General features: G+C 39.7%; 1 protein-coding gene across 2 annotated transcripts in view; it reads left to right on the top strand.

Annotated features, from left to right (window-relative positions):
- The window catches only part of LOC105386650 (dual specificity calcium/calmodulin-dependent 3',5'-cyclic nucleotide phosphodiesterase 1A), a 146,433-nt gene that overhangs the window by 86,739 nt on the left and 39,277 nt on the right, over positions 1-20,417 (top strand). For both annotated transcript variants that reach the window (XM_048630297.1, XM_048630299.1), the window contains exon 2: positions 17,829-17,915. In XM_048630297.1, coding sequence (XP_048486254.1) covers positions 17,829-17,915 — 87 coding nt within the window. The remainder of the gene's footprint in view (positions 1-17,828; positions 17,916-20,417) is intronic.

Genomic DNA, 20,417 nt, shown 5'->3' with positions numbered 1-20,417 from the left:
CCGCAATGCACACTCGCATACGATTACTGTCATTAGCTCATGCCCCGCGTCTTCGCTAAGGGCCGTAATACGAGTACCTGCACCGCAATGCACACTCGCATACGATTACTGTCATTAGCTCATGCCCCGCGTCTTCGCTAAGGGCCGTAATACGAGTACCTGCACCTCAATGCACACCCGCACACGTTTACTATCATCAACTCATGCCCCGCGTCTTCGCTAAGGGCCGTAATACGAGTACCTGCACCGCAATGCACACTCGCATACGATTACTGTCATTAGCTCATGCCTCGCGTCTTCGCTAAAGGCCGTAGTACGCGTACCTGCATCGCAATGCACACGTGCATACGTTTATCATTCTTTCATCATCTATCACTCTCTCATATCATGTTTCGTCACTATTAATGATTTATAAACATTAAATGTCGGTTCTGTAGATACCGACGAAGGGCCTCCAACCACCCCTTATAGCCCTCCCTGACCACACAGTATATTCTCTTCTCACTCTAGTTAAACATTTACCCAAGTCACAGTAGTCCACTCTTATTTGGGGTACGACTTCAAATTACCGTATGCTTAACGACATACCAACATTAGCATAATCAATGTCAATAGCAATCACAATTCAAACACCAAGAAAATAAAGTATAAAATGGTTTCCACTTACATTATCTCCATAGTTTCGTTACTCATTATAAACACAATTGGTCCATCAAGAAATAAAGTGTATAACTTATCAATCATAAACGAGAGATAAAAAGTAAGTAGAAAGATCACTTAGCTGTACTCGCTGTAACTATTGTCTGAACCGGGCCATCACTCCCGCCTCGGCTCCACGTGCCTGGTCGCCTCGGCTCCGCTGCGCCGGGTCCTCACAATCCCACGGTACTGATCACCCCCTCACTCTGACCGTCTGCTCACCGCGGCTGCTCACACAAAAGTGGCGCTCCACCACACCCGTCGAGTCGCCCCGTATTCACTTCTACCCACTAGTTACCGATATAAATTTTAGGCTCGTCTACACTATTGAAAATTCTACTCGATTTAAGTGAAGTCGAAATGTGATTCGCGATCTTTCGCGACAGGCGGTATAACCATCCAAAAACAACTACACTAAATCCCATAGGCCGGCGATGGGCAGCAGCGTCACCGGTACGAAAAGTGTAGCCCTGCGATCACCAACCCGCATTGCCAAGCGTGGTGATTATGGCAAAATCCTCCATGGAGTCACACCCAAAGCCCCGGCCCCCAGTTCCCGGCAGCCCTACTATTCCTGACTACGGCAGCGGTCTAGGTAACGGTAGGGCAGGGGGTGCGAAGAATCCCCGGGTTACGAATGGCTGCCATCAACGACTAAAACTGGCGACATACAACGCACGGACACTGAGAGAGGACGAGAAGATGGTAGAACTCGAGGTAGAGCTTAGCAAAATAAAATGGGACATCTTAGGGCTATCAGAAGTCCGTAGAGAGGGCGAGGACACGATGACCCTGGAGTCCGGCCACATGCTCTACCATCGCGAGGGCGACCAACTGTCCCAAGGTGGCGTAGGATTCCTCGTCAACAAGACCCTTGTCAACAACGTAGTGGAGATCAGCAGTGTGTCGAATCGGGTAGCGTACCTAGTAATAAAACTAACCGAGAGGTATTCCTTGAAGGTCGTACAGGTATATGCACCAACCTCGGCATACTCTGACACAGAAGTCGAAGCAGTATACGAAGATATATCTAGAGCTATCAAGTACTGCTAAGACCCAATACACCGTTGTGATGGGGGACTTCAACGCCAAAGTGGGAGTACAAGAATGCGACGAATCGAGGGTAGGACCTCATGGCTTTGGTAGCAGAAACCAGAGAGGGCAAATGCTTGTTGACTTCCTCGAAAGGGAGGGGCTGTACTTGATGAATTCTTTCTTTGAGAAACAGCCCCAGAGGAAGTGGACATGGGCAAGCCCCGATGGTAGGACGAAAAACGAAATCGACTTCATTATGACTGACAAGCGCCACATATTCAGAGATGTCTCAGTGATCAATAGGTTTAAAACTGGGAGTGATCACCGACTTCTCCGAGGTACTCTGAATATTAACTTAAAGCTGGAGAGGAGACGTCTGGTGAAGTCGACCCTTCGTCCCACACTGCACCAAATTAGAGCTGGCAACACCAGCTTCCAGAGAGAACTACAGAGCCGATTCGAATCGCTGGAAACCACTACGGATATTGACGCGGATACAATCCAAATAGTGAAGGCTCTTCGTGAGGTGGGCCACAGACATTTTAGCATGAGAAGCAAAAGCAAGGAGTCTAAACTTTCAAGCGAGACACTCGAGCTTATGAGGCAGAGACGCGAATTTCCGTCGGCAGGTGACACTTCGTCAGAACTACGGGTACTCAACAAGCGTATAAAGAAGCTGATACGAAGAGATCTCCGTCGCTCCAACACACGCGCCATAGAAGCAGCAATTGAGCAAAATCGGGGGTCAAAAGTCTTCGTTCAGCAACTTGGGAGAAGCCACTTGACGAAGTTGAAGTCTGCAGATGGTAATATCGTTGCCTTTAAGCCGGAGGTTCTTGCCGAAATTGAAGGTTTTTACGGACAACTTTATGCTTCACACGCGCAGAAGTCTGTGGCTCAGCTCACCGATTCCAGAGCGCCACTAATACGCCACTACACTGACGACATCCCTGACGTCGACATAGGCGAGATTAGGATAGCCCTTGAGCAGCTTAAAAACAACAAGGCTCCGGGTGAAGACGGAATTACTACAGAGCTTCTGAAAGCTGGAGGTATTGCAATCCTCGAACAGCTCCAGAGGCTCTTCAATTCGGTTCTTCACAATGGCATTACACCGGAGGCATGGTCAGAGAGCGTCGTGGTATTGTTTTTTAAGAAGGGTGACAAAACCCTTCTGAAGAACTATAGACCGATCTCGCTTTTAAGCCATGTATACAAGCTGTTCTCAAGGGTTATCACGAACCGTCTTGCCCAAAAGTTAGACGAGTTCCAGCCCCCAGAGCAGGCTGGGTTTCGAAAAGGCTTTAGTACAATAGACCACATCCACACAGTAAGGCAGATTATACAGAAGACCGAAGAGTATAATCAGCCTCTGTGTCTAGCCTTTGTTGACTATGAAAAACCCTTCGACTCCATCGAGACCTGGGCAGTTTTGGAATCCTTGCACAGATGCCAAATCGATTGGCGCTATATCGAGGTGTTGAGATGTCTGTACAATGCCGCTACTATGACTGTCCAAGTACAGGACCACAAGACAAGACCTATCCAACTGCAACGTGGAGTGAGACAGGGGGATGTGATATCTCCGAAACTGTTCACCAATGCATTGGAAGATGTCTTTAAGACGTTGGACTGGAAAGGACATGGCATATGTATAAATGGCGAGTACATGTCACACCTCCGCTTCGCGGACGACATCGTTATTATGGCAGAATCTCTGCAGGAACTCAGCTGGATGCTAAGTGGCCTAAATGCTGCTTCCCGACGTGTTGGCCTCGGTATGAACTTGGACAAGACGAAAGTCATGTACAATGCTCACATCAAACCGGAGCCGGTCGCCGTTGGTGAGGCAACAATCGAAGTTGTGCAAGAATATGTCTACCTCGGGCAGACTATTCGGCTAGGCAGAAGCAACTTCGACAAGGAGGCTGCAAGGCGCATCCAACTGGGTTGGGCTGCATTCGGGAAACTTCGTCACATATTCTCCTCGGCCATTCCTCAGAGCCTGAAGACAAAAGTCTTCAACCAGTGCGTCCTGCCAGTGATGACGTATGGTGCAGAGACGTGGACACTGACGGTAGGACTGGTCCACCGATTTAAAGTCGCTCAGCGTGCTATGGAGAGAGCTATGCTTGGGGTTTCTCTGATGGATCGTATCAGAAATGAGGTTATCCGTCAGAGGATTAAGGTTACCGACATAGCTGTCAAAATATGCAAGCTGAAGTGGCAGTGGGCTGGTCATATCTGCCGAAGAACCGATAACCGTTGGGGTAGACGAGTTCTCGAGTGGAGACCACGAACAGGCAAACGCAGCGTGGGACGCCCTCCTGCCCGCTGGACTGACGACCTTAGGCGGATGGCGGGTAGTGGTTGGATGAGGAAGGCCTAGGACCGAGTGTTGTGGCGCTCCTTGGGAGAGGCCTATGTCCAGCAATGGATGATTATTGGCTGATGATGATGATGATGTATTTTAAGGTACCTTAATTTAGTGAAAACATCGAAAGTCCATAAAAAGTCGCCTTATTATTATAAATAAAAACACGCACTCACGCCTTGTAGAGGTGCATTGCTGCACCCACTTTTCGCCAGAGTGTTATGTTAGTCCCAATGTAATAGGGGGCGGGCCTATTGCCATTTTACAGGCACATCCAAGACCCGAGAACAAATATCTGTGTTTAAACAAATATCTGCCCCAGCCGGGAATCGAACCCGGGACCTTCGGCTCAGTAGTCAGGGTCACTAACAACTACGCCATTCGATCGTCGGTCGCAAATAAAAGTAAGAATGAATTGTCTCAATTAAAAAAAATACGGACATTTCAATAATATTTTTTGTACCTTAACTACTATTTTCAAGTCAAGGTTCCATTTAAAAAAAAAATACGACACGTGTTTTTAACAATAAAATTGTTTAGGAGAAACTCCAACCAACACCTTATAAACTTCCTGAATGTCAAATATTTACATAAAATTCGGAACATTTTGCGAGCAAACGCCATTTTTAAATTAGCATTTTGTTGACGTCAGCGGCACTTGTGGAATGTCAGATGTTGAATTGGAGAAGTCGACAATTTAGCCCAAGTGCGGGGCGGTACAGTCAGATTCATGAGAAGCTGTACACTTTTCTACCTCGTCAAACTCACACTCAGGCTCGCGGGGAAAAGCTAGCTAGCACAAAAACTTTTTATTTTATTTTAAAAATAATTACAAACTTTTTTATTTTATTTGGATAAAATGCTGATTTTTCCATTGCATCGCTATAGAAATCTGAGTCTATAGATTGATTATAGTCTTGTGTCGTTCAAAAAATCTACTTTAGCCTTCCAACTCAATGTTTTCAGGTTTTTAACTGGATAGATTGTTAGGGCACTGCCTACTTAAGACTTCGAACTATGTCTTCTTCTTCTTGGCGTCCTATGACCCCCCCCGTGGGGCAAAGGGCAGACACAACGGTTCTCCATCTCTGTATGTCGACGGCAGCGAGCATCACCTCGGACCACGTCATCTCCGCGTCCTGCATCTTCGAACTATGTACTTAATAATAAATGTAAAGATCCATTTTTTCAGTCTCTTATTCTCTATAGTCGGCATGCCCATTGCCCAGATCCAGATACTCTGTGGCTGACTGTACCTCGTTGGGGCCGGGTCGGGGTCAATATACAGTGAAGATATTCCCAATATTTTCCGCGCATCTTGTTTCCGATGGTGTTTTCGTACAATTTCGAAATACACACTTCCTTTTGTCGTGCAAAAGATCAAGCTCGTTTCATCTTTGTGCCTATATAACATTTAATAATATATGTATATAAGTATGTATGTTTGTTCACATGCTCGTAGATCACAAGCAATAGGTACATGAGTGCTTGATTGATCATCGAATCGAAAGCCTTTCAATCATTCATTTAAATAGTAATTATATAGCGTTAGTACGCTATATAATCATTTATAATAACAGACCTCTCAAATTTTCGTCTGCATAGTGTAGGTACTAGGATACCAGGAAAACGGCGAAGCTATTTAGTGGAGGATAGCAAAGAGCCAACCCAAACATCCAAAGCCAACACTAGTTTCCGCAAACACTCTGGTCCACTGGGCTTCTCAATCCTATTAGCAGTTGAAGGCATGTGGTTGCATTCTATTTTTATTTTTGAAGAAATTATAAGTAGCTGGTTTTTATAATTTTTTGTTGGTTCTGAACAAAATGTTACGGTTAATGCAACGGAAATTACCTATCTAACGTTTCACTGTACCTTATAAGAGTGAAAATCATCGGATTTTTATTAAATGTACCTACACAATTTAATGATTCAGAATAAATGAACGAAATAATTGGTTAACCATTTCCGCTATTAAGAATCTCTTGTGCCTATTTAGGTTAGCACAGTTATTATTAATATTATTAAATTCCTTACTACCAAAGTAAATTGGTACAAAGGCGCACTTGAAGCTAGTAACATTCTCTACCAGTTAACCTTTGAGATTCTACCAGGATACCATAAACTGGATGGAGCTATCTAAATTAACGGGTTAAACAGCAAACGCTCGAGGCGACGCGTCTGCAAACATTGACACAAGCTCCGCTCTCTCAATCTGCTACCAGCGACGGTTTACCAGCAAGGCGTTGCATGACAGTTGAACGAATTTCCACGAGCTTCTTAGATATATTTAAATCGCATCGCATAAGTACATGATAACATAACAAAAAATTCGGTTCATTCTATTTCATAAAAAATAAATAAAATTTCGAACTTATCGAAACACATACATATAAGCCTTGGAAAATTTTCTTTTCCTGCTTGGACCATTCATAAAACACTCGCTGGATCACGTTGGCCACATTGTATAATATAAACTCCAAATATAGGTAGGTACATTTATGTCACTTATTGGCTAGGTGTAAGTACATGTATTTAACTGAATATAGGAACCCACATTTATATAATACACTCACGGGCAATAAAAAAGTTCCAGTCACAAAACGCCGACACCAACCCCAATTTTTCCAAACATTTCATTTAATATTTGAACAAAATAATACCGTTTTGAGTTGATAATATCCTGATGCTCTGTTAAATATAGGTACTTCAATGTTACAGAAGGCGTTATTAAGCTAGCTTTTTCCGTTTAGGAGTAATTTGGTGATTTTCTCAGTGGAACCTTTTCATTGCCCGTGAGTGTATATGTCGCAGGCAACTGGTTTAATCTCCTGTTTGATTGAACCACTAGACCGTTCATTGGATGGCGCTGTTCAGTTGTATGACTAGGCCGAACGTTGATTGTACAAGCGTCACAAAACGTCCAACTAGTTAGCTGACTTAAAATCAGTCAGGTGGTGAATAAAACAAATATGGCGTCTAACAGCTAACAGCTGACACAAAAAGCACCTATATTGTTAGTTTTTTGCAAATAAATTAGCTTTAAAGTGCGTTATTTGTGTTAAAATAGTGTGACAACATGGATTTACCTATTATTACGCCGCGGGCGGATAGTTTCAAAGAAAAAAGTGGCGAAACTGGATAATTATGAACAACAATATGAAGGTACGTTTATTGATATTTTTTAGTTAATTTATGAGATAAGAGCTTTGTAACATAGTCTTTTTGTTGACTCTTGTCTGGTGATGTTCACCATAACCAGACATTACAAAGTTTGCTATACTATATTCCATTCAACGACTTCGCTGAATGACGTTCAGTCAAGACGTCGAACGTTACAATCAACGACTTGACGAGTTGTCCTTTAGTCATACAACTGAATAGCGCCATCCAATGAACGGGCTAGTGGTTCAATCAAACAGAAGATTAAACCAGTTGCCTGCGACATATATATTGAGAAGAACCGCGCTACACGACAGTACTATCACCGCTCTATTACGTTATAGTTAAAACAAAATAAAATTATTCAGTATCACAGATCTTCAATTATTATCGGTGCATACCTTATTACACATAAAAAAGTAGTAGGTTATAAATGTAGTCGCTGTAAAATAAAAACGAAAGTAAATTTTTATGGACGTTAAACTTTTCGATACATGTTTACAATGTTCGTCGATTGATAAAGTAGAAAGTAGAAGCAATTATCAGTCTTTAACCGCTTAGTACTTGTTTTGCTTACTTTGTAAGTGGCCCAAAGTTAGTTTGTTAGCTTTACAACTTACTGAGGCAATATAGCCCTCACGTACTTAGTAAGATTTAATTACATAAATACATGATACTTTTTAAGACTTTATGCATAATTTATAGGACAGTTATATGGCACAAAGACTTGTCATTTAATCGGTGAAACTAAAAAAAAATTGCTATTGTTTGTACCTATTACCTACCGGCTGGGACTGTAACTTTCTTATAGTAATTTTAAAACAAATGAATACTGTATGTAGATAAATATAATTATAGACATATCATATCTCGCACATTTCCGATATTGACAGAGTGGGCTGGGTCATTATTAGGACCAATCAATCGCAACGCAGTAAAAATATAAGTAGTGTTGTAGTTTTTTCTCAGTAATGAGTCTTTGTTAACCAATGTCAACATGCCATTATATAAAGTGAATATTAAAATGATGAATGCCTGTTGGAAAAATGAGGTAATCGCGTAATTATATCCGTCTGGAGAACTTATGAATCCCCTCAGGAATAGGTGAATTTAATCCCGATCGGGACAGGTGAAGACGATAAACTAAAAGCAATCCGGGGAATTACCCGCTCTATTAGTCCCGGTCCGCCCGGCGGGCGGCGGCGGCGGCGGCGGCGGCGGCGGCGGCCATTTGTGTTTGGCATTTCCTGCAAAGTAAAAGTAGATAAATTGTACAATAGATCAGAATGGGCTACACAGGTTCGTTTTCGTCGTAGTTGTGGTGAATCGCGACATAGTGACGTTTATCTACATCAATAACAAACTATACAGCAATTCTTTGAGAAATTCGTCGTAGGATTGTCGCTAAATTCAAAATACACTGAGTCACTGCCCGTGAGTGTACTTATATGAAAAAATCATGTGACGTTTAAGGTACTTGATAATTTATTTACCGTTACAAAAGTGCTAAAGAAACCCGAAAGGGGTAAACTGAAGCAGTCAACCTAGACCTTTGTTCTATAAAAAATATCTGCTCCACTTAGATAAAAGTCACGTGACCAACAAAGTTTCTATTTAGAAGCAAAATGCGCAAAAGTTGTGCAGAATGACCCCTTGAGTAACCTCTTGTCGGTTTACTACACCCATCTAGACACGCGGTAGCGTGTCAAGCCAAGTTCGAGAAACAGAACTGGCGAGCCGCACCGTGTGTAATATTACACGAACCATTTGGAGCCACTTTTGACCCCCTCATAAATAAAAAACTATTTAATATGAACGTATGAAATTTGGCACATTTCGCACTACTCTATATAGTCTAGTATAGACAATTAGAAATCGGAAGTAAATCTCCAAGTGTCATCGATGCCTAATGAATCGTTCAGAAAGAGGGTCAGAAGAGGATCTGACGCGGCCTGATAACTTCTTTCTAAGCATTCATTCGGAAATCACTCATTTGGGTATCCTTTATATAGAAGGAAGGAAATTAGTTTTCTTTAATACCCTTTCTTTACACTCACTTTATTAGGACTTTTGTATGTTAGTACGTTGTACGGTCATACCACTCATACTACATATATACAATGAAAACAGATATTTAGCGACATGCTTCAAACTTTTTAGTAGTTTTTCTAAGCATTATCCTTGTAGGTGGAAATAAAATATTTTTTTCTATCGTATTTTTATTAATAACATAAAAAATAAAAACGTTGTGTGCTTATATAAAAATCCGTTGCCCTTATAGGTTTTATTTACCATTACAGCTTATTTACGTCGTCTATAAAGTCTATATTATAGCTTTCGGGGAAAATAAAAACAAACAGAAGGAAACTTATCACTAGGATTTATTTTGTGAGAAACTGAAAGTTTTCAAAAGGATTATTTTAACCCTCGTAATTTGTATTCCATATTAAAAAAAATATAGCATATGAAACTATGAACATTATGAACTAAGGTATACAGGATGATTCTTTCGTAGGTGCATATCCGGAAGTATGTTACAGAGCTCTTCATTCTGGACAACTTTAGTTATAATGTTTTTCTTTTAATTAGATTTTATCTTTTATCTTTATCTTTATCGAATGATTTATATATAACGAAAAAAAAAGATGCTTCCCCATACAAAAATTGGTTGTTTATGTGACACTGTGTATGGGGAGTAGATAATATTTACTCCTATAATTACCTATAGGCAACAGAAAAAGATTGTTTAAATTCATGCGGATCTACTAACCTGGCGTAAAGTTATTATTCCGAGTTACCTCCTCGAAGTGACAAGTTGACAACTCGGCCGGGGCGATTCATTTGGGCGGCCGGGGATTTCCCCCGGGACGACTCGGCTCGCTACAGTGAAAAATACTGGATAGGCACTTCGCAGGCCGCTACAAATTTCAACTTGGCTCAGAAATACGACTGTTTTGTGAGTTCAGTATCGAATTCAGTATATAATTTCGTAATACTCGTATAAAAAATCGAAAAGGCCTCATGAACCTCATTACTAAGACTCGCGAGCAGTGAAAAAGTTCTACCCATAAAATTCCAACTGTTCTAATCCACTGTTAAAATTTGCTTAGCCTTTTCCGTTTAGAACTATTTTGGTGTTATGTCACTAGAACTTTTTTTTAAATATTATGTTTAACGGCCCTGGAAACATGACCTTTTGAGCCAACAATTGGTAATAAATGTCAGATCACCCAGTGGAGGGAGAAAAGTATGGCAATATAAAAAAAATGTGGGGACATCTCACAGACTCAAATATATAAACGACGTCAGTGAATCCGTACTTTCAAGTAGACTCTGTATAGTGTACATACAAAAAAAGGGTGTTGCAAAAAGGGTATGCCTGCCTAGGTTTTGTCTAAGTATACCCTTTTTGCAACACCCTGTATAGTTACTCGAATATGCTATCAAATTAATACAAGTTATGGTTAAAAAAACACTAAAACCGTATCGCTGTTGGAGATATCGGTACGAAGCTGCGTTATTCTGCTCACCCAAGCGGGATAATTACGATCTTCAGTTGTCTTCGCCTAATTGCTTGTTAGCTTCGAGTTTCCAACTTTAAGGTCATCGTGGCTAAACTTCAGTTATTTTTTACGTACTTACGTGGGTTAGGTAACACTTTGATTCAAGTTTTCTTCTAAACTTCATCAGTAAAGGTAAACAATATTGTATTCGCTACCGTAAAAAATCTTCATTTTCAAAACATTCTTTCATTGGTTCACTTCTACTAAATTAAATATCAACTTTTACAGAAGACAACATCAATTTTACATTCAAGTTCTTATGCAAAAGGAATCCACGGACCTCTAAGGCTGTATGGAGCTCTGACGACGTTCACCTCTGTTCATTAAGCCTTAATGAAAAGGAAACCAAGAAAAATTACCAAAGAACGTAATTGTAGGGCCAAAAGTAAAAATAAAAATGAACTGGCTCTGAGAGCTACTGAGGAGGAACCTTTTCAATGTACTTAAGGGTATTCTGGTACTATGTTCATATAAAAATTCAGTGTCTTTTGCATCAAAGTGAAAAGAACAAAGGTTAATTGTCACTATCGAAAAATAATATGCATTTTTGAATTTATATTTAACTAGGTAATAGGAGAAGTGAGGACCATAAAATATGAGTAACATTCAAGAAAAGGGTCTGTTGATGTAAGATTAATTGGTATTAATGATTGTATATTTAAAGATAATGTAATGTTCATAGATTTCAATGAATTTAAAAAAATAAGTACTAATTCCAGTTTTTTCTTTTTGTTTCAGGTAATTGCTGTTACAACAGATAATGATTTAACAGTTATTTATTGAAAGAAGATGTCACGTTTCCTGTTATTTTATGTAAATGTAATTAGTAAATTAAGTATGTACTTTTTATCAAGTATGTCGTCAACCTTGAAGTGGACCAAAAGGATGAATGTATTTTATGTATAGAAGCTAAATAGTGTAATACAGTGAAACCTGGATAAGTAAGATTTCAATAGACCAACATTTTTGTCCCACTTATAGAGGTATTCCACTAAGACAGTGTCTCACATATCCAGGTTTTAATAATATAAATTTAATTTACAGAGGGTCTCATACTAGATGCGATTACACAAACAGGAATATTACATGTAATCCCAGTAAGAGAGGTTATAAATGTTACAGAGGTAAATTTAATTAAAGTTTGATTTCTATAATTTTATTAACAAGAGTTAATTAAAACATAGTTATAGTCTCAGCTAAAGAGGTAAATACACTAGCTTTCTCAGTTATAGAGGTAACATTACCATTCAAATATATCATAAGAATCCCATTTAAAGAGGTTTGCTTTGTCTCACTAACAGAGGTAATCAAGTGCTGAAGTGCGGGACCTCAGCACGAGACCTAGATATGGAGGATTTCCACTTATCCAGGTCCCATTTATCCAGGTTTCACTGTATTATGTATGAAGAGTTTCTGACAGAAAATGCCATGTATCGGTTACCACCCCAGTAAAGCAATTAATATATAGCACAGCGATAATGAAATCTCTGTATTCTTATCACGTAATTTTCTAAGAAACATTTCAAAAATCCCCGCAAGTATACCGATAGAAACAAACGTACAAAAAGCATGGCACATACACTCACGGGCAATGAAAGGGTTCCACCAAGAAAAACACCAAATTACTCATAATCAGAAAAGGCTAGCTTAATGACGCCTTCTGCAACATTGAAGTACATTTAACAGAGCATCAGGATATTACCAACTAAAAATAGAAATATTTTGTTCAAATTTTAAATAAAATGTTTGAAAAAATTGGGGTCGTTTGGAGTATGCTATTTTTGAGTGGACCTGTTTCTTTGCACGGTACTGTAATACCTTACACAACTCAATAGATTCACGATAACGTCAATCAATCGGGCCTTAAGCCCATCACGACGTAATAATGGCCCGTGTCTCTAGCATTATCTTAACAGCCTAAAGGAAGATAAATTCCTCCAAAGCGATTACCTTCAAGAATAGAGATTTATTTCTTAGGCTCGCATGGTGGCATCTGCGTAGGTATGCCATGTAAGAAGTACCTACATGTTAAGATGGTGTCAAAAATTTAAAGCCGTGTAAAAAAACACTAAGCTCAATATCTGAACATACTAATAGACAAAAGATTTTATTGTTTATATTGAATAGGATCCGAAACTATACTGGACTGATTTCGAAAATTTGCTATCAAACGCTATAAAGCCCGCGAGGAAAAGCTTTTAGAAATATTTATTTCCACTGTTAATATTTCCTTAGTATCGAAATAAAAAAGGATATTTTTATGTGAAAAACAGTCTCCATCATAGAACAACGCGGACTCGGGTGTACCCTCGGGAAGCGCCATAGCGATCTTTCTTGATACAAAAAAGTCTGCCAATTTTTGCGGGGGGAAATTTTACCGTTTACCATGATTATGTCTCATGGGACATATCATTATGAGTTTTAATTCCCAGCAATAAGGGTTACGTGAAGTGACATTTAATAATGAACACAGTGTCTTCATTTTTCTTGCCAATGGATGTAACAATTATCGATAAGTGTTATCGATGAATTCGAGAACATGGGTTATAAATACTAATTTCAAATTAATTAGGTATAGTTAAATTTAATTAGGAATGATTAATAAACGAAGTCACCCGCTTTTCGCTGTACATTTATACTCACGTGATAGGTCGCGAGCCGTATCGCCGTTTTGAATGAGTACAATGCACTGAAGTTGTCGAGTAAGTGGGCAACCCGACGGTCAGATGCTTCGGGCGGCCTCTGACTAGGCTTAACGACTGCTGCCGAAGCAGCAACCGGGACCCACGGCTTAAAGTCCCGTCCGAAGCACGGAAGCTTCCAGAAAAGAACCATTTGAAATCGGTAACTCATGCTGTACCTACCAATGGCTGACCGTGTCAGTTGTTGCTTAACCTCAGTGATCAGTTACGATTACTGAAGCCAATTCGACTACGGATGCTTTCCAACTATGACCTTTTTTGTCGATTAATACATATCTACATACCGGTACATCACTATTGCATTTTTTTGACATTGGTTGCTAGGAAACAGCTAATAACAATAAACCATGACCAAATCTGTGATCAAATCCGGAATCAGGATATTCTATGAATTGAAGCTGTCATTTTAGTATGTAAACAAATCATTTTCTATGAAACGAACGCTTTGCCGACTAGATTGAGTCTAGTGAAAATTGAGACTGCAACTAGTTTTTACAAATCGGTGGGCCTTTCTGGCCTACCACCCCGCCAGAGGGGAACGTCTGCCTATTTCGTCTCCAGACCATTCATACTCAATGGTCTCCATAATCAAACGCTTTCCATCTTGTCATAGCGATAGTGGTATCAGCAAAATGTCATGTATGTAAATATTATGGTGTACGGGAGGGTTAACAAGGACATTTTTAAATTAATTTTATTTACAGTGTCCAGGTCTCGAATGAAAATGCATTAATATTCCGGACACGCTGTATATCACAGAGCTAGCCGGAGCTATATTCATGTTATTTTCACACCTACTTTGAATTTACGTACTTTTGGGGCGGTAATAAGCGGATGGTATTTTTTTATGTAGCCATATTTATTATTATTAATATTCGTACATAAGCATATTTATTATTATTATATAAGCGGAACGAAGTAATCCGACAGAGAACTAAAGTCACCGACATAGCTCACCGAGTTAGTAAGCTCAAGTGACAGTGGGCTGGTCACATCTGTCGAAGAACCGATGACCGACGGGGTAAACGTGCTCTGGAGGCCTCGACTAGACAAACGTAGTGTGGGACGCCCTCGGGCTAGATGGGGTGACGACTTGCGAAAGGTCGCTGGTTATGATTGGATGCGGAAAGCTAAAGATCGCATACAGTGGCGTGCTTTGAGAGAGGCCTACGTCCAGCAGTGGACTGCTATAGGCTGATGATGATGAAGCATTATTATTTGTATGAAAGTAGATACTATATTTATATTCTAATAAAAGTTACACTTGCAACCCAAAAGTACTGATATTAAATAAGGATAATCAACAAATAAAACCTGTCCTATGTAAACGGAAAACAATTTCGCGGTTGGAATCGCAGAGTTAGTCAGAATACCTTGCCTGTGATATTGCTGTTACGAGCACTCTCGTTTGTGTGAACAGCAATTTGTGAGGATGCCGTGTCAAAATCATATACGCATAAATAAACAGGTGGGGTCAGCGCTGATATTTGCTGTCGTGGGTGAGGTGTAGCTTGGTGTTGTTGAGTATTAGGTGCACGAAAGAAACCTCTCCGTTTGACGTCACAACTGTAATATAAAATATTTTAAAGCCTTCGATGTGGTAAGTGGTTAGATACCTATTGTAAAAAATATTTAGTAAAAAGAGAATGGTGCAACGATCATCATCAGCCAATAATCATCCACTGCTGGACATAGGCCTCTCCCAAGGAGCGCCACAACACAACACTCGGTCCTCGGCCTTCCTCATCCAACCACTACCCGCCACCCGCCTAAGGTCGTCAGTCCAGCGGGCAGGAGGGCGTCCCACGCTGCGTTTGCCTGTTCATGGTCTCCACTCGAGAACTCGTCTACCCCAACGGTTATCGGTTCTTCGGCAGATATGACCAGCCCACTGCCACTTCAGCTTGCATATTTTGACAGCTATGTCGGTAACCTCGCTTTTAAGCCATGTATACAAGCTGTTCTCAAGGGTTATCACGAACTGTCTTGCCCAAAAGTTAGACGAGTTTCAGCCCCCAGAGCAGGCTGAGTTTCAAAAAGGCCTTAGTACAATAGACCACATCCACACAGTAAGGCAGATTATACAGAAGACCGAAGAGTATAATCAGCCTCTGTGTCTAGCCTTTGTGGACTATGGAAAAGCCTTCGACTCCATCGAGACCTGGGCAGTTTTGGAATTCTTGCAGAGATGCCAAATCGATTGGCGCTATATCGAGGTGTTGAGATGTTTGTACAATGCCGCTACTATGAATGTCCAAGTACAGGACCACAAGACAAGACCTATCCAACTGCAACGTGGAGTGAGACAGGGGGATGTGATATCTCCGAAACTGTTCACCAATGCATTGGAAGATGTCTTTAAGACGTTGGACTGGAAAGGACATGGCATATGTATAATGGCGAGTACATGTCACACCTCCGCTTCGCGGACGACATCGTTATTATGGCAGAATCTCTGCAGGAAAAGAGATTGTGTACTTATCAGCCATTCCAAACACATCTTTTTTTTCTCCTATACCTTATCCTGCACAATAAAACATTTCCGGTTGTTTATAAAACTCAAATCCTAACCACGAAGTGGTATTACGTGCGTGAACGAATCCCATATAAATTTTCATTGGGCTATTCTCCGAACCGAATACGGAATTGTTTTGCTCCACCGCAACCGTAAATTTAAAGCAATAAAAATACTATGTAATGGTAGCGCCCGCACATTGTAGCGACGCGATACTGGCTTCGGAATTAAATCATTGCTTTAGTCGATTCAATAACAAACTTTTGTCTTTATTCGGTCTTTATAACAGTAAAATTGTATCACAATTGTTTAATATGTTGTGAAACCAGACTAACGACCTTCCATACTTATTAGAAAACAGCATTAGATAACACGCGACACGCGAATACATAAACTACATAGTGAGTTATATTTAACTATGAATATTGTGTTTGAATTGTAAGGATAGAGTGTTAGTTGACTGCTAGTTTTCGCAACGTAGTATATCACATTGGGACCAACATTAATTATTTACTCCAGACATAAATAACTCTGTTTGTACACTGGCTATGGTTGGTAACGAAGACCGGTTGGCACATTGGTTAGTAACTCTTGCTGTTGTCCCTAAGGTGCCGAAAACGATCCCGACCAGGACAGTTTTTTTTAAAGACAGTTATTTATTTAGAGTTTTAAATAAATGTTTGTGTTGCGTGATATTTCTATCCAGCCTGCCAAGCATGGATATTATGGAAATAACCCTACAGTCTTTGAGGAGACACGGGCTGTAGGCTTTAATTTTTTATAGATCCTATCAATTCTAGTATCAGAATTAATAGTTATTTATTATTGCGTTATCTGGTTAGGAGTTTATGACGCGCGACAGCCGACTTTTTAGGCTGGTGGTGGAGAATAGCCCCACAGGTGCCTTATGGCAGCGTGAACTTTAAAAAACAAACGTCATCAGTGATTTCACGGACGGTGATGACGTCAGCGCTGAACGATGTCGGTTCCGGACTAACTGACAACGTTTATGTCTCCGTGCATAATATAAATTGTGTTCCTGCTTGGACAGCATTTAGATTAAGAATTTAGATTTTTTTATTAGCACATAGTCAATGTGTTGGGTGGTTTTTCGGGTTGATTATGGTAAAAATTGCACGATTTATATTATTAATATACTTACACAACATACATAGTAACCATGAATAATAGATTTAGTATGCTAGACATCCTGAATTTCTATGTATCACATCACATCCGAAACCAATTATATATTTCATTTCTAAATTGTTTTTCAATTATATAATTGGACCTTCAATATAGCCGTGCACAGATTTCCAACGGGACACAGTGTCAAATACACGATTTTTTCATATTGATTTTCTAAGACTTCTAAAAATATATGCACAGAATGTTCCCTCAGGTCTGAAACTGAACCGTTTAAGCGAAAATTATTCGCAGAAATCAGATTCTGTGAAACGTTACAAATATAAAGTTCCACTAGTAAACGATTGGGGAGCGTGAGGCACATATTTCATGGGAATATTTTGTCGTTTGTAGGCGTAACTAAACTGGCGAGCAATGAAAGGGTTTCGCCTACCACTGCCGTTCCATATGTCACTGAAAACTTTTTCATTGCTCGTGAAGCTCGTAAGTGTACAATACACATCTGTCTTCTGTTAATCTTTAGGTCAGGTATGTCAGCTATTTCTTGTCCTTAGTCCACCATCCCCCACTGTATATATGTACCTACTTGTGTATGTCCCACAGCACAGTGTGACCATGTGTGTTGGTTGCAGTGGCGAGTCCGCCGGGAGGCGCGGGCGCCCGGGAGGACCCCCCGCGCCCCGCGCCGCCGCCCGCGCCGCGCAACGGCACCCCGCCCAGTAAGCGCAGCGTGTTACGCGTTGTGTTGCGTGGCTTGCGCGTTGCTCGCTTAGATTCCGTGCGGAGTAACTTGAGACCTGTCGATTACAAGCCTAGGAAATGTAAAATCAAACTCCATCCAAAAAAGGAGTTGGAGTTTGTCAATGTTCAAGAATGTATAGCTACTAATGAAGCTGATTGTAAAATTCTAATGAAATGCTCAAGTTTTTTGAGGGAGTTTGGTTTTTTCGTTTCCCTAATTGATTTGGGACGAACCGAGACGCTTCCGAGACGATGGAATCATGTTTATACTGGGTATGCTGCTAAGTCTCAAGTTAATTCGTACGGGTTGTAGGTCTTGATTAGAATAGCAGTGAATCGCTGAATGTTTAATTCTAGTTCCTCCAAAATACCTACAAATATAATATATTTTTATGTAGATTAAAGGAAGTCTAAGCTTTGCTTTAGCAAATGACTGTGACCGTTATGGGAACGTAACTTTAAACTTTGAGTAAACCATAGTGTTCATAGGCTTATGAATACTTACTTATTTTGTTGGAGAAATACATTAACGGTTAAGTTACCCGTGTAGTAAATACTCAAAGTTTTGAACAACAGTGCGATATTATTTTCAGTAAATAATAGAGCTTTTGGTGTGCTTTAATTAGATGTTATGTTTATAAGCATGTAAGCCTGTTTGCTATTAGTAATTGTAGTTAATTGTAAAAAAAATGCATACATTTTAATAAATAGCTTTCATTTGTATGCATGCAACATTCTGAAACAGAATAAAAATATTTTTTTCCTTACGTTTACTGTTGTTTTTTTTTACGTGGAAAATTGAGACGTTAATTTGCTTTAATGTTAGACCAAAACGCTGGTTTTCCCTTCATAAGGTCACGCAATATGATGATAAAAAACGATTTCCTACTCCAGGGTTGCTCTTGTTTGACAAAAACCGAACAACCGACAATTTCCATGCCATCGGTACGTTAAATGCGCCTGGAAAGAGTCGTGTGTAGCTCAGCAGTGCTCTGAAACTTCGTAGAGCTAATATATTTATAATATATATTATTTTATTTATTTATGTATTTATAATTATATTTATTTTATGTGTTCAATAATTTTGTTTGTTTTTTAGTTGTTAATTTCGTAATTAAGTACCTAAGTGTCATTACACCTAATTATGTACATCTAAGTACACCTACTTTTCCAATGTTTTACTTTTTACCAACAAAACGGTTGTCTGGAAGAGATCGCTCTTAGCGATAAGACCGCCTTTGTGCATATATGTTAATTAAGTTAAATTTAAGTTATGTTTCATGGTGTGCAAATAAAGATTATTATTATTATTTTGCAAACTAGAGTGACCCTCAGACCGACCAGCCAACCAGCATGCGTCCAGCTATAAGGGTCAAAATCAGAGAGGTGAGCATTATGCTTCCGACAAAGTTTTTCCTCATTTTATTACATGATATTACTAAAATACTTATTTCAAAACAAAGGTTCTGTGCATATAATTACAGTACACTCAGCCTATTTATTTCGCTATGGTTAGTTTTATTTGATTTTAAACAAAAAAGGTCTAAATCGTCATTCCGGGAATGCGTCCTTATTCCATGTTTCATAGTTCAGACAAGTCAATTTTTTTTTAAATTATCACTTAATACTGTCATATTTTAATATTAGCTTTTAGTATAATTAAATTAAGAATATACGCATAAATTACATTATTACAAGTAAAACTTCTCCATATTTTGGCTATTCAAATGCTGTCCGTCGTTTATCAAATCATTCCGTGAACGTGGTGGATATCGGTCGATGTAAATAAAACAACACACGCCAGGTGGCGTTAGCGAGCAGCAGTGTAAAGTTCACAATTCAAAGCGAAAGGCGTGTGTTGTGTTTTCGAAAAATATATATTAGATTTTGTTGGTAAGTGCCTTTTAATTTCATATGTGTGAAGCGTACTTTAATTCCCTGTCACTACGGGAACGCTCTTTAGTAATAAGTTTTTCGAAAATTTGCGTACTTTTAGCAAAATTCTTATAAATATTGTTGCTCACTTGTTCATAATCTCTAAAACCAATATTTAACATGGCGGCGTCAAGCGTGACATGAAAATATTTAACGAATAATCATTTCGGGAACGGTCATTTCGGGAACGTTCTGGTATATGACAGATGTTCCCGAAATGACGCCTACGTTCCTGAAATGCCATTTTTATGGGCAAAATGATGCTTTAATGCTTATAAAACCATAAACATGCAAAATTTTGGTTTTAGGTATCCATTTAGTACGAGTAAGATGGAGAACGATAAAAATGAAGAGAAGGGGAAGTCAAAAAAGGCGTCAGAAAAAACCTTAGCGTTGGTAGCTCAGTCGGGTAAGCGCCCGCTTCTCACGCAAGAGATGCGGGTTCAAATCTCGGAGCTGACATGTACCAATGAGTTATTTTAACTGAAGTACCATGTATACCATCGCTCCGGTGAAGGATAACCTCGTGAGGAAACCTGCATATC

Source organism: Plutella xylostella, chromosome 4 (assembly GCF_932276165.1).
Source record: "Plutella xylostella chromosome 4, ilPluXylo3.1, whole genome shotgun sequence".
NCBI lineage: Eukaryota > Metazoa > Arthropoda > Insecta > Lepidoptera > Plutellidae > Plutella > Plutella xylostella.
The sequence above is the reverse complement of the archived record's forward strand: the minus strand, read 5'-3'. Positions and strand labels throughout refer to the sequence as shown.